A 15,808-nucleotide genomic window follows, 5' to 3' on the forward strand; every position below is an offset into this window, starting at 1 on the left:
AAATATTGCAGAAGAGCGCGCGGGGATCCCTTCCTTCATACTTACTGCGCATCTCTCAAAGAGACGGGCTCGTGCCGGTAGTCACGTTAGCAGCAGGTGGCAGTAAAACCAGAACCGGATCCTCCTTAGCGCACCCGGAGTCTTTCACGTTTTACCATAAATAAACCTGCCAGACAGACCCAAGGTCACTTAGGACTGCGCCATTGGCCAACCTACAAGACAATTGTTTTAATAATAGCTGAAATAACCTGATAATTAGGTGGTGCGAAAAGAAAGATTAAATGGAGGAAGTACAATCAAGGAAGTGAAACAATAGCACACATGATTATAAAACGAAAGTTATAGCTTACGTTTAGTAGAAATGCAGTGTATTTATCCTTCTCTCACTTCAAAAGATTACAGATTGAAAGCAATAATTTAAACCAGTGAAGTTCGACTCGTGAACGAATCGATTCTTTTAGTGAATCAGTCGAACGGATTCACATGTCAATTTGAATCGAGCTTTTTTGTAGTGTCTGCGCAGTATCTGTGTGCTGACAGTTCAAACACTAATCTTTCAAAATCCAGCCTCATTAACCATAAAATAAACATTAAGACATTAAGCAAACTCTTTTAATTTACTTTGCTGGTCTACTTTTTCTTTTCGAAGACCAGGTCCTGGTGCGCTCATGATGTTATTAACGAACTATCTAACAAGCCCTTGCTGAGGTGAACTGAACGTTAGAGCAGCATGCAGGGAAGGATTGAGAATAACAACAAGTATTTGTGAGTTATGTTGGCTATCGGACATACTCACTGAGTCAGATGTCATTGTGTAAGTTTCTGTTTCTAACCCAGACATTCAGACTCGTGAATGATTCTGATGAATAGTTAATTTCGATTCACAAACTGCTCTAAGAATCGGTTCTGAATACACTTGGTGTTCTGAAGCCCCGCCCCTCAGCGCTTCTTCTTTTAAACGTCACGCTCTAGCGCGCGTTGTTGCCCATGGGTTGCCGTAGCAACCACGCGTTACACTCCCCGTGGAGAGCTTGTGTGAAACAAGGGAGATAAATATTTCAGCACTGCTGGCTCCTGTTAAACTACATGCAACGACCTCTGGCAGTAATATAAAGCTTTTGGGTTACGGAGGTTTAAACTGACACTCTCGTGAACTTAAAAGGTGAGTGGGGTGGGTTTTTTGTGAAAACTTTGGTAGCGTAACAGTGCCTGTTAAACAAACAGCTAACGTTAACAGCTACTTCGTTTTCTGCGAATTTTAATGTTAGTCAGTTTAACGTTAGACTTGGGTTAATTTAATTTAACCCAAGTCAGAACTTCCACGAGATTTTCTTGTTCTACAAGTACTCAAAGTACTCATTTTGGTACGGAACTGAAGAGGAGAAACATTTCTAGGTTAAGTTCTCCACGACTTTTGGTCCAGCGACGATATTCAAAGAACATTCAACGATCCAATTGCATGGGGAAATGGTTCTTCAGATTGACGGAGAATGTGTTTGTATGTTTTTACACAGAACTTTTTTTGAAAAGGGTTATTTTGTAACTCCAAAAAGGGTTTTTCTGTTGTTACGAGTTTGACAGTGTAACAAGAACATAACCCCCTTCTGATGCAATATTGAACTGTATAAAACACACTCTCCATCAATCTCAAGAACCATTTCACCATGCAAAGAAGCACTGAAGAGTGCAAGCGGTTCTTTGAGCATTTATGGTTCTATATAGAACAATTAACTAAACAAACCCTTTAAGACCCATCTTTTTAAAGAGTGTAGTATCAAGACATGGCTCAAGTTTACACATCACTAAATCTCATTGTTTAACTGAAAATTCTTGAACAAAAGCTGAAAAGTTGTTACCTAGCTAAATAACTAGAGTTAATCATAAAGATCTCCTTTGTTAAGGTAGCGAACTGTTATGGCAGCTGGGGATGGACAATTTCACTGATTTACCCAGTAATACCAAGGTAAGTATTCCCATACCACTACTTCTAGTGATATCTAAAACCAGAATCCAGTGAAGTATGGTGTACATGTAAACTATTATGTACATGTAAAATTCTTCAGGGTAATTTTGTTTTCATCCCTCACAGATTTAATTCTGTAGTAATATTTGCGTAATGAATAACCCCAAGTCATGTGAATCGGAATGTATCAGTGATGACAAAAATGATGCTTTGGAAGACCTGGAATGGAATGAATGCGATTCTCTTGAGAGGAAACATGTGAATGTGCTGCTGGATATCAGTGAGGAACACACTCTCAAAGAGCAGGATCCTTATATGGCTCAGAGTCAAGGCTGGGAGGAGGCTGTGAGTAATCAAGCTTCCTTCTCAAAGTGGCTCTAAAATGTTGTGGAGACATTTAGCTTTGAATTGAAGTCCTTTATGCAGTGGCACGTGTTAAAGCTGGCCTTCAGTTTGGGCCATAAATGTTAAAACTTGGTCAAAACAAGGAAACAAACCACTGCTACAGTAATGCTGATTACATGTAGCAACCCTGTGTGATGCTAGTAGTATGTTAGGGCTAAACTAATGGCCATTCATGTAAATATGGCTGTTCTACATTAAACACAGATATTTGAAACTTGTAAAAGACATTCAATGTTTAATTTCAGTCTTGTAATTATCATGTAGGCATGTATGTAGATGCCTTAAATAAGACTGGCATAAGATTTAGTGTAATTAATCCGATTGCTTAAGTTGTTCAGTTAAAATTCTGTAATGTGTTTTGCGTTGACAGATCAAAGGATGGGGTCGGTCTGCTCCACTTGCTTGCTTGTTTCAAGCACAGAGAAAAGGGAGAAAGGTCAAATCAGATGTTATAGATTTCCATTGCCTTCTCTGTGCTGATCTGAAGCTGTCTGAGCTCCTTGTATCTGGCTGTGCTGGCACCTCCTCTGAATTCTGTGTGATTACTGAGGAGTCTTTGAAGAACACCATTCCTGCCTCACTGGAGCTCCTAAAAAGAGCCCCCAGCAACAGTTCATTATCTCCTTCAGAAGAAGAATCATCTGATTTCAGTAAAGGTGAACAGTGCATACACAACAAAACTCTACCTCACCACTTTCAGCCTAACGCTCAGTGCACATTTCTGAAAGACAGAGGTGCAGGAAAGGTTGCACTCATTGGCAGCCTTCTTGTATTGCCCCCTGTAATACCACCTACTCCTGCAAATTCAAAGAGTCCCATTTTATTAAAGAGGAGAGAGGCTCGTGATACGTGTCCAGCAGAGGGAGAAGTTAACTCAGTTGCTGTGTGTGGTACTACAGGATCAGTCACTGTTGGTGAGAAAGTGGTTACTGATGGAGAAGGAGAGAAAGCAGTCGTTATCCCATATTGCAGCTCAACTGTAGACACCTGCCAAGGATCCCTTACCTCTAAGCACGAGCCGAGCCAGCACCAGTATCATCTGTTGTCCATCGCCGTCTCCAAGAAGGCTTATCTGCTACCTCAGGCCACATCCCTCCTGGGACGAAACCTCAGACGGGATGAACTGACCAGATCACCTCTCAGACACAACTCTGGGCACAGACCAAATTTATGCCTCAAGGCTAAGAGTATAAAAAAGGCAGAGCCTGAGCTTCCAATGCTGTTAGGCACTAGAGTGGCAATACCAGTCTCTGCTCAGCGCTTACTGTAAATGTATTGCATTACTGACCACTGTATGTTGAAATGACCTGATGCGGACTGAACTGTTCATACAATGAAAACACACAATTATATGTCATGATGAATGGGGAATACAGTGTCTTGACCATTTTGCCCCAAAGCTTTTAAAAAGAGTATTTTGGAAATCATCAATATATGGTTGTAACAATGCATTGTGACACTGTGATATCACAATGCAAAAAATGTGACTGTGTACATTGCAGGGATTCAACAATGCAGTTTGGAGAGTGACCATTTAATTATTTATGCCATCTAATACAGTCCAATTGTTTGAACACCAGTGTTGGCAAAAAGTCAACACCAATTAACTACTAACTCCATTGTGTTTGTATCATATGCTGCATTCCTCACACATATCAGTTCTGGGGAAGAAGTCTTCATTAGTCCTTGTTCAGGTTTAGAATATTCTGAGAATACTTGCATGAAACCTAGTGGCAGTGGTTTAATTCTGACAGGTACATAGTAAATATGGTAGAATGTAGTGAACCCTGAGAATTTGGGCTGGACTACTGGGCAGCTTCTGTTTGAGCTAGGCTGATTTTTGGTGAAAGGTGTTAAAACTGACAGAGAATGGAGTAATGGGGGAAATCAGTGTAAAACATTTATAATGGGAAACAGAAGGTAAAGATGGAAAAATAAGATGTTATGTTGGTAGGAGGGGCTTCAGGCATGGTCCTCCCCCCAAATTCAGTTATTTTATAACTGTTTAATGTTTATGTGAGAGTCTCATCAGTACAAGTTCCTTTAAAGTTTACAACTAATGCTTTCAGGCATATCAGTTTGTTAGTATTTTTATAAGATTATTGATATTAGTTCTAGGATGGCAAATGTGCAAAGTAATATCACAGAAAAGAGCACAAAGAAATGGATGAGAAAAGGTGGTTAAAAGCCTTGCTTTCAGTGTTCTCTGCACAGTGTTTGTAGTTTTAATGCCCATGACTGCCCAAGAGCTTTTCTAGTTTCCCAGCAACTGAGCTGCCTACAAAAGGTTGCTTACTGTCAGGGGGCCTCAGGCACACATGTGGAGCACACATGCCTTAATAGTGAACTTCCAGCAACTGCAGATATTGTATAATCATGTCAATGTCATGAGAAATTCAAGCATTGCAGAAACACTGTTTAGAACAATGTGTCACATTTCATTTCATTAGAAAAAGTGCTCATTTCATGGAGAGAGATCTGAGATACATTCTGCTTACTAAATTTAAACATAAAGGGGAACAGCTGTGATATAAATAAGTGTTATTACTGACTTTTTTTTAAACACCTAATGTTCACCAACTCAGTTTTTTTGCACTTTATTAAAAATGAATACTGAATTTGTTACTAAGATAGCAAAGTTAAATATTTCATTAAAATATTATAAATATACTTATTTATAATTTTAAGTCTTCTTACCACCCCATACCATTCAAGCAAGCAGTGACATTTATTCCATGACACTGTAGACATAAATTAGACAACCAACATGCAATTAACACTTTAATTCTCTCAATAGCACTTTATTTTGAGCATCTGCTGCAGCATAGCCTAAACAACAGAAGAACATATTCAGGGTTAAACTGGTATGCCTTACCAAACCCTCAAGAATGCACATAACTTAAGACATATCAATATTAGGGAAAAAAAACAACAACAACAAAAAAACAAAAAGAGAGATTCAACTTAAGAGACATTCTTGGCACAAAAAGACTGCATGCACACTCTACTTAGAACCAGAGTGTAAGTTGACAATTTCAAGTAATCTATAGCAATACAATTTCTTTTTCCTGCTAGCATTTTTGCTAAGTTCAAGAAATCTAGTATATTAAGTTGCTGGATTGGCAGATCTAAATGTTAAATACAATGTATAAATGCATGGAAAAAACGTTTTGGTTACACTGCTGAGGAGCGCTCATCATACATGGGCACAGTGTCATTTACATTCTGCAGCTAGTAAAAGTCAAATCCATATATGAATGTTGGGGACATACTGGCAAAGAAAAAAAAACCTGGCAAAGCATACAGAGTTACATATATAGAAATAAGTTCAGCCTAAAGCAGGCAACAATATTCCATGCAATATGGTATATAAATGAGAGAAATAAATACACTTATGGTTACACAATGTTAATATTGTCAAATTAAAAAAAAAAAAAAGAGACATGTCTCCCAATTAAAGCAGCGAGGCATTGTACCTTTACATCATCAAATGTATACATGGTCACTTTACTCAACACTTAAATTAAGGCACCAACAAAAATCTAAACATGGTTAAGTTTTAAATGAACTATGCTTAAAGGTGACTAAGTACACATTCAGTGAAAAATGAAACATGCTTCCAATAAAATATTAAAGGTTTCATTTTACTGTAAACAATAGCGATTTGCATGTTAATTACTCACAGTACAGAATGCAAATCATAGTTCAAGAGCATTAAGTGAGCTCAACTGTTAAAGGAAACAACATTTGCAACATGCATTAATATGCATTCATTAGGATATCCTGATTTGCAGATGTTTGAAATGTGATTCAATATTATATACTGTAACAGTCAGTACAAAATATCTTGAACTTTAGTGAACCAAGAGCACAATTTACTCACAGTGACAGTTTGCTGGGTCTAGACCATTAGACACAATGTAAAATCTGCACATACAGACTAATTAACAACTCAAGGCAAAAGAAACAATGTGCACAAGGCGAAAAAAGGGCCCCTACAGACCAATATAAGCAATATCAAACGAGAAAATATGCCTATTTCACAAGATATGTTATCAAGATTGTAACAAATGTACGTCATTTCTATTCAGTAATTTCAGATTTGCGCCACATTGAAGAATTACGACGACTATTTAGTAGCACCATCAGACCAGCTAAAATGTTACACACTCTCCTACTGAGAGGTTGATAACTAACTAATGAGAGTAAACAAAACGTTCATTAAGGACAATATAAATTAGAGTATTATACTGATGTGCAAATAAAAAGTAATCACGCTGAAGTGCAATCAACTAATGATAGCTAATTGATAAAGTGCAGCTAAAGTCTACTTTGAATAGCGCTTTAGATTTTGATCAACACACATTACTCATTGTGGAATGACTTGAGAATGCTGAATAACTACAAGCAAGCTCAATTCTCACAAGCGCCACGTCCGCCAGACAGCTCTTTAGGTGATGAGTGTTTGGGAGAACTATCTGCTGGCACTCAGCTTCTCCGAGAGGCAAGTCACCAGAAACAGCTTCTTCACAATGTAGCCTAAATCTTACCCGCCACAGGGGAGCTGCAAAAGCAGAGCACTCAGCTGTTGGGTTTCTCCGATGGCTGAAACAGAGAGAAGAAGTCTTCGCTGGTTTGGGTTTCCACCGAGCTGAAATGGGATTCCATGTTCCAAGCAATGTCTGCAGACAGGAAATCATCCATGACCGTCTGAGTCTCATTGCTAGTTAGAAAAAGGTTGCCCAGGCTGGAGGAGCTGGAGACCGTTTGCGTCTCAGTGCTGCTAAGCCTTACCTGACCTTCATGGGAACAAGACAATGGCAGAGGAAGAGCAGGCCTGGTGTCTGTCTGGGTTTCTGTGTCTGAAGACTCAGTGCTCATGTTAAAGCTGGAATGTCTCAGGATGCTGCCGAGTGGCATATGGCCACCAGGGTCAAGCAAGAAGTTAAGGTCTGTTTGGGTTTGAGTATCAAACATTTCAAGCTCCAGATCATTTGACTGCACCCTGGCCCCAACATCACTTTGGTGGCTGTCACCAAGAAGTAAGAAATCCGTTTGTGTCTCGATATCGAGGAGCTCTAGGGGAGTCTCTGAGCTTAGGCCTCCCAAAGCACTCTCATCAGTCTGAGTCTGAATATGGGTTGCATTGAGGAAATCCTCAAAATCAAAGTCAATGCCAGTGTGTTGTTCTTGCACTGGAACCAGGGTTGACCCACAGCTTGGAGTTCCACTCGCCATGCTGTCAGAAAGGATGTTCTCAAGGTCACTGAAAAGAGTCATGGTCTGAGTCTGATTGTCAGCTACCGTGTTCTGGTGCAGAATGTCTCTCTGGGACCCAAAGCACAAGGACGGAGCATTTCTGTCCTCAAAAAGCTCAGGCTCCGTGCTCATGGGATCAAGTCCATTTGTAGTGAAAGGTCCATCAGTTAGTGCGGTCTGTGTAGATACACTGAGCATATCAGTGTCAAAAAGGTCTGTGCACATTATAGCTTGGTCCATCTGGGTCCTATTCAATGGGGCTGCTGTGCTGCAGCTTGTTTGCGTTTCTCTTGTTATGTTAAACGAGGGAAAGGCCAGCTGACTGAGCATGTCCGTTTGTGCCCCAATGGAAGATGTAACTTTGGCCCTCAAGGGGAACGTCTGGGTTTGGACATTGACGGGCAACTGGATCTGAGCGCTCACGCTAATATCAGTCTGAGAGCAAGAGGACACCGAGGCTTCACCTATGGGGGTGATCGGGACTCCTCCGACAGATCCCTTGCTGAGGTATGAGATATCAGTTTGAATGTTTGTTGAGGTGCTTTTACTTCTGGATCCCAGGTCATTAACTGGCTCACCTACTGAGACCAGACTCTCCAGATTAACTTGGATTCCTGTACTGATGGCGTCCAGGCCCGACCTGCAAGCAGGAATTGTTTCTTTAAAACTCACAGTTTTAGTGTTAAGAGCAGGCACCATCGCCCCAAGTGACTGAGGCAACAGGTGCACAGTGCTTACGGAGCCCTGTGCATCTACAGCCAAGACCACAGACCTCAAGGCACTGCTCTCTGCTGGAGGGAGAAGAACAGGCAGGTGTGCAAGCTGAATCACAGGAACGTTGACCAAAGCAACTTTAGGTTTGGGCAGGAGAAGCTTTTGAACGTTTCTAGTGTGGATGGGATTGTGTCGTGGTGAATCTGGAGTTTGGGAGGCTCCTTCAGTAGGGACGGTTCCTTCTGTCAGATCCTTATCAGCATCTGCCATTTCATATGTTTGATCACTGGGCCTAACTTTCATTGTGCTGCTTGATAGTCTCTCCATTTTTCTTTTCTTCACAGGTGGATATCTAGAACAGGTACATAAAACACATTAAACAAGGAGTGACATGCAGGCTACCAAGCTAATTAGGCTACAGTTTCAGAGAGCAATCAAAGCAACTGGGATAGTAAATTTAAATCTGTTGTGCATTTATGTATGTACAGACAGGTGACAAAGAAAAAAAAATAAACAAAGTAAGCATCTTAGTAAGATGTTGGGCCATCACAAACCACCACAACAGTTTCAGTGTGCCTTGGCTCAGGTTCTACAGGTCTCTGGAAGTGCTAGTGGAATGGAACAACATTCTTCCAAAAGATATTCCCTCAACTGGTATTTTGATAATCATGGTGGACTGTGCTGTGCACATATTTTAATATCTTGAGATCCACAAAGGAGTGTGGAAGTCTTAGCATATGATTTGCGTCATTGTCATACTCATCAAACCCTTCAGTGACCCTCTGAGCCCTGTGGACAGTGGTTTTGGTATCCTGGAGGAAGCCACTCTCATTGGTTTAGAAAAGTTTACTACACATTAAAGATTATCAGTCAGAATAATTAAGTACAGATTTGCAGTGATTCATACCTCAAAGGAGAGACATACGGCCAAACCAAGCCAGCTAAATACCCCCCAACAGCTTAGACACACCAGACTGCATAACTGTAGGGGTCAAGAATTCAGGCCAGTGCTCTTCTACTGGTGTATGCCAAATACGCACTCACCCACTTGTGCAAAATATGGTGAAGGATGACTCACCATATCTGTAGATCAGTGCTGTTTTTTGCACCACTGAACTCTCAAACTGTGCATTCATCTTTGTAATGAGTTTATGCACTGCAATTCTGCTATTTTTTTTATTTCTCCTCTCTAGGATGTAGTTGTGGATGGCTGCTCCAGCAGTATAATCATATCCTGCACCGACATTCTAAGTCACCTGATCACCGGTTTCTCTTCTGTTTTTTTCCACTCAAAGTGCACAACACACAAGCATCAATCACTGAATGTGCACTTTTGACCACAATTCCCAACTACAAATATAATGTCTTTCCCAGGGATTTAAATGCAAAATGTCACACTAGCCAGTTGAGCAGTTCCTGCTGCCTCTACCCAAGTAAACCCTTTTTAAAGTCCCCAAAAGATCTTTTACTCTTGCTATCTTGATCCAAAATCGAGGTTAACTGGGCCTGCTCAGCATTTCTATATGCCACAGAGCAAGACAGGATGCTGACTGCATAATTTGATCATGCAGTACATTTTTCACAAAGCGCCTTCACCTATGTTTGTCCTATAATTTATTCAGATGATTCCTGTAATTTGTCACCTCTATGTATATACACTGCTCAAAAAAATAAAGGGAACACTTAAACAACACAATATAACTCCAAGTAAATCAAACTGTCCACTTAGGAAGCAACACTGATTGACAATCAATTTCACAGCTGTTGTGCAAATGGAATAGACAACAGGTGGAAATTATTGGCAATTAGCAAGACACACTCGATAAAGGAGTAGTTCTGCATGTGGGGACCACAGACCACTTCTCAGTACCTATGCTTTCTGGCTGATGTTTTGGTCACTTTTGAATGTTGGTGGTGCTTTCACACTCGTGGTAGCATGAGACAGACTCTACAACCCACACAAGTGGCTCAGGTAGTGCAGCTCATCCAGGATGGCACATCAATGCGAGCTGTGGAAAGAAGGTTTGCTGTGTCTGTCAGCGTAGTGTCCAGAGGCTGGAGGCGCTACCAGGAGACAGGCCAGTACACCAGGAGACCACAAATGTGCATGTGTCTGCACAAACGGTTAGAAACAGACTCCATGAGGATGGTATGAAGGCCCGATGTCCACAGATGGGGGTCGTGCTCACAGTCCAACACCGTGCAGGACGCTTGGCATTTGCCAGAGAACACCAGGATTGGCAAATTTGCCACTGGCGCCCTGTGCTCTTCACAGATGAAAGCAGGTTCACACTGAGCACATGTGACAGACGTGACTGGAGACGCAGTGGAGAGCGATCTGCTGACTGCAACATCCTTCAGCATGACCGGTTTGGCAGTGGGTCAGTAATGGTGTGGGGTGGCATTTCTTTGGAGGGCCGCACAGCCCTCCATGTGCTCGCCAGAGGTAGCCTGACTGCCATTAGGTACCGAGATGAAATCCTCAGACCCCTTGTGAGACCATATGCTGGTGCGGTAGGCCCTGGGTTCCTCCTAATGCAGGACAATGCTAGACCTCATGTCGCTGGAGTGTGTCAGCAGTTCCTGCAAAATGAAGGCATTGAAGCTATGGACAGGCATTACCCAGACCTGAACCCGATTGAGCACATATGGGACATCATGTCTCGCTCTATCCACCAACGCCACGTTGCACCACAGACTTTCCAGGAGTTGGCAGATGCTTTAGTCCAGGTCTGGGAGGAGATCCCTCAGGAGACCATCCGCCACCTCATCAGGAGCATGCCCAGGCATTGTAGGGAGGTCATACAGGCACGTGGAGGCCACACACAATACTGAGCCTCATTTTGACTTGTTTTAAGGACATTACATCAAAGTTGGATCAGCCTGTAGTGTGTTTTTCCACTTTAATTTTGTGTGTGACTCCAAATCCAGGCCTCCATTGGTTAATAAATTTGATTTCCATTGATGATTTTTGTGTGATTTTGTTGTCAGCACATTCAACTTTGTACAGAACAAAGCATTCAATGAGAAATTCATTCATTCAGATCTAGGATGTGTTATTTGAGTGTTCCCTTTATTTTTCTGAGCAGTGTATGTACATACTAAAAAACCCACTAAGGAACACAATTTAATATGACCGACTACTACATGGAATGGAAAAACACTAAAAAGGCATACACATACCTGTGCTCTTTGGGAACCTCATGGCCTGTTCTATAGATGTGTGACAGGAGTGCTGCCCTACTTGCATATGGACATCCACATGTACAGCTGTATGTCCTTCCACAGTCTTCTATATGCCTCCTCAGGTCCCATTCTGTGCTGTACCCATTGCTGCATTTCACACATTTGTGCTTCTTCTCTGCATGCATCTTCATGAAATGCTAGCCCACATAAAACACAAACAAACATTTTTTTATTTTGGGGCTTTGCCAGACACAGAACAAAGCTTGGGTCATTATGTTGACCATGAACATGTCACTTTGGTCAGGAGACATACAGAAAACATGTCACTTCGGTCCGATTACCTGCTTAACCAGGGCAAACTGGGAGAAAGGTCTGTTTGGTCCTCTTGGACAGCCCTCTATTGGACAGCAGTAGAGCTTCTGTGAACCTTTTATATCCTTCCGTACAGTAGGGTTGACCAGACCCTCCTAAAACGAAAACAGTTATAAGAAGCTAATCAACTTTAAGAAGAGCAAATACATGGCCAAGAGGGAAGATCAGACACACCGTAACAAAGCTAGAAGCAATGGTTTTACAAGAACAAAAAATTTTGGTGCTGTAGGAGGCATGTGTCCATGACTCAACAACCACTCTATCCAGCAGCACCCAAGTACTAATGCGAGTATGTAGTGCTGCTCTCAAATGAACATGCTTATATAAGTCACTTTACAGACTATCAGATGGTATCCATTTCCCACACCAAACACTGCTATGGAGTAATCATGTCCCCCTAAATCATGATAAACTGAAAAAAAAAGATGGATGGCCCTTGAATCAAATCACAAATAATAACTGAGCTTTTCAGACCAAAAATTCTATGACATTTCTGATAAGAAGCAACATTGGTCAGTTCTATTTGTAGAGCTATGCATGTGTTTATAAAAAAAAAAAAAAAAAAAAAAAAAAAAGGCATAGCAGCAAGTAGCGCAGGTCTTACATAACTGAAGCAGGTGTGCAGGTAATTAGCATAAGAATTCGGTAGTTCTGAACACAGTAGTGGACATTTTGAGCAGCCACAACACATTATCTCTCTCTGGACAGTGGTATAATTGCTATTGCCAACTAAGTGTACAAACTCCATGACAACCATAATTATCCAGCAGCATAAATTGACCTTTTAGAGGGGGAAAAAAAACAAAAAACATTCAAACCATCAAAACTAACAAATTATAATTCATTGTTTTTAGCCCATGGGTTAACATTCAGACAACGTCTGTGTCACATTAAGGGCAGGTCCCTGGGAACTCTGTTTACAGCACTTATTTTGCTATTTATTTGTCCCTACGGAAGTAGAAGACACAAGTCTTCTTTTGTTTCTGTCAGCCCACGTTTGCCAGCAGAAGAGGCATGCTGAGAGGGCCAGAATGGAGAGTGTAAGAATGAGAAATTGAGCTGGATGTGCAGCAGTGAATAAGGACCCTGAAGGAGAAAACTGCTTCAGAGCCTCTATGAACACCAGGTTATAAAGTGCAACTTGTAAAAACTGCAACCGTAGGCTCTCTGCATCAATAATCCTCGATGCATTAGCATCCACTCCTCTCCTATACTGTACTGCTGACCAGGGTTATGTTACTCATGCTGTCAGCCCCTCAAACAAGGGTGAATATCCAAAGAGGTTTCCTTCAGCACTGCTCACCAAACTGACACTCTGCCCCACTCAACGGTCTCAAATATCCAGATTAGGCATGTTCATTGCCTCTTTGTTGTCTTGGACAGACTGATCTCCTTTCAGACAAAGGCAAGAACACAGACAAACAAACAAATAGAGGTCACTTTAGAAGAACAGTCTGCCGGAAAATCAAATTTACTAAATTTTCCCTCCTTGTGTCAAATGTCATTCCTTGGTTTATACATATGGCATCCAAATTTTGCTTCTTTAGTTTTGCAGTGGTGCTACGAAGCCAATATAAAGGGATTTTAGGTGACAACCTGCCCTGCGATGGACTGGCGATCGGTTTCCTGCCTTCCGCCTAATAACTGCTGGGATAGGCTCCAGAACCCCCCACATCCCAGAAGGATAAGAGGTTTTTTAAAAAAAAAATGTGTGTGTGACACAACACTTGGTCAAAACTAATGAAGCAAACTTCAGACAGCAAACACATCTTGGCCAATGGACTCTCCTTGGCATAAGTGAAAAAAAACATTCAAGTTGGATTTTTAAATGAACTACTCATTTAACTTCATTTAACCCCATGCTCTGTACCTTTGTGGGTTTTCCTTACTGTAATACACCTGGCCAAGCAGATCAGGTGGTCGTTAGTTAGCAAATGAGTTGAATCAAGTGTACTTAATGAGGGAAGGCAAAAAAAAAAAAATGTCCCTAGTGTGGGGACACGTGCTACAATTGAGAACCTTTTTCTATACAGCATGGAATGAAGTCTAAATGTGCATCACAGATCTGAAAGCAGCACCACATACTAAACAGACACATCGCTCCACCTCAGAAGCATGTGAAGCAGGCTGGATTTGTTCATGTTGAAAATATTTATCCTGGATAACACATCCAGAAGAGCTGGCTGGACATACAGGAAAGCAACAATGGCGATGGAGAAATACAATCCACTACGACCACTGCAGTGCAACGATTAGGCTGCAGCTGACTATCAAAGTGGTCCCAAACAGAGGATTTAGTTTGTGGAGCTTGCATGCCCACCTAGCCAACATGCCATTAGATCCGAGTGGCAAACTGGCATCCTGTACTCAGTATTGTTTATGCTTTCCAGTCACAAGTAATCACAAACATTCATATAACACTAGCAAAATAAGATGAACTTAAACTGAACTGATTCAAGATGCTAGTCTTGGTAACTAGCAAAGATTCTTTCTCTAGATTGACAAAGCACTTCTTGTAAGTCGCTCTGGATAAGAGCGTCTGCTAAATGCTGTAAATGTAAATGTAAAGATGCTGTGCCGCGTGGTCAGGATGCCATGTATGGACACATGCTAGTGTTCGCAATGCGGACCACACTGTCTGAAGATGACAACTAGCCCTGTGCTGGACACTTTATAACACAGAAAAAGACGCCACCAACACTAAATGACTAGTTAAATTACAACACTAAATTAAATTATAAAGTTGGAGTTTGCGAATATTAAAAAAACTTTAGCAATTCTTTAACGTATAAAGCTGTCAGTGATGAGGGCTGCTAGCTAGCTTATCCAACTCCCAACAACAACAACAACAGTGTCAAAGGCAGCTAGCCAAGTTAACTAGGAGGCTGAAGTTGGCATCTCATTCGCCAGCTTCTTTGCCGTTCCACCTTAAATGTCACAGCAGTGACTGGTACAGCATTTAAGGTGGAACGGGGAATTTTGAAGAAGCTATCGAATAAGAAGCTGACTTCAGCTTCGTTAACAAACTGACTACCAAGTTCGTTCATCAACACGGTTTGAAAATGGCAAAAATGCGAGCAAGACGCGGAGTACAGCACTGTCTGTAGCAGAACTCACGCTACATACGGTCATCGAAAGGCTGACAACTCGGTAGCTTAGCTAGCCCACTGTTACCTTCACTCTGTGTGACTTGACCAGATGCATGTTGAGAGCTGGAGTGTTCGGGAGGATTTTCCCACATCCTTCAACCGTACAGAGGATATTGGTCCGCACTTCTTTGGTGAGCTCCGTGATGGAGGGTTTAATGATCTCCCGGGGCTGACACGGGAGCTCCTCGTCGCATCTCTGGCTGCTGGGACGCGGACCTGACTCGTCCGCTGCGGGGGCGGCGGCCATGTTTCAGCGGAGAAGCGAGCAGCAGCCTTTAGCGCACCTTTTAAAGCGAGCACTTCCGGCAGCGCATAGCAACCACTACAGCCACCTACTGCGTCCTGGCAACAGCATATTATAATATGTCAATATTCTAAAATAAAGCGAGGAAAACACGCGTTTTCAGATGGAGTGATTATAACATTCCTTTATGGGTTATTCTCACGGATATGAAAATACTGGGAGTGGTCAAATTCTCATTGTCGCAACAGAAATGTTTAAAGATAAAGGCGTAATTTTTCAACTTTTCAACTTAACCTGTTTACTGTTGTTAGACGTTTTAAAATACGTTGTCTAAGAACAAAAAACTGTTAAAACATATATTTTACATTATTTCATTACTGCAAGACATTGATATAAAGTTCTATTCTTTTTACTTGTGCCACGTGACCTGGTTTACATCCTTAGAGTTTAGACAAACATTGAAGTTAAGGAATTCAGCAGTTAAAAATAATAAAATCTGTATTATCTGAACATAAA

At 41.5% G+C, this 15,808-nt stretch overlaps 2 protein-coding genes across 4 annotated transcripts; one reads left to right on the forward strand and one right to left on the reverse strand.

Moving 5' to 3' along the window:
* Positions 1 to 175: 175 nt before the first annotated feature.
* On the forward strand, positions 176 to 5,287 carry si:ch73-103b9.2 (uncharacterized protein LOC100150067 homolog). Of its 3 annotated transcripts, none has more exons than XM_017722708.2 (4): positions 176 to 1,162; positions 1,902 to 1,963; positions 2,090 to 2,308; positions 2,739 to 5,287. In XM_017722708.2, the coding sequence occupies exons 3-4, from the start codon at positions 2,117 to 2,119 to the stop codon at positions 3,636 to 3,638; spliced, it is 1,092 nt and encodes a 363-aa protein (XP_017578197.1). In that variant the 5' UTR covers positions 176 to 1,162; positions 1,902 to 1,963; positions 2,090 to 2,116; the 3' UTR covers positions 3,639 to 5,287. The 3 variants fall into 3 exon arrangements, with proteins under 3 accessions (XP_017578197.1, XP_017578196.1, XP_017578198.1); XM_017722707.2 differs by having other exon boundaries at positions 1,906 to 1,963; XM_017722709.2 differs by having other exon boundaries at positions 176 to 1,963.
* On the reverse strand, positions 5,137 to 15,332 carry atmin (ATM interactor). Its single transcript, XM_017722706.2, has 4 exons — positions 15,074 to 15,332; positions 11,869 to 11,994; positions 11,525 to 11,724; positions 5,137 to 8,693 (listed from the first exon to the last, which is right to left on the reverse strand). Exons 1-4 carry the CDS (start codon positions 15,293 to 15,295, stop codon positions 6,950 to 6,952), a joined length of 2,292 nt encoding a protein of 763 aa, XP_017578195.1. The 5' UTR covers positions 15,296 to 15,332; the 3' UTR covers positions 5,137 to 6,949.
* Positions 15,333 to 15,808: the final 476 nt, after the last annotated feature.

This window comes from Pygocentrus nattereri, chromosome 7, assembly GCF_015220715.1.
Source record: "Pygocentrus nattereri isolate fPygNat1 chromosome 7, fPygNat1.pri, whole genome shotgun sequence".
Taxonomy (NCBI): domain Eukaryota; kingdom Metazoa; phylum Chordata; class Actinopteri; order Characiformes; family Serrasalmidae; genus Pygocentrus; species Pygocentrus nattereri.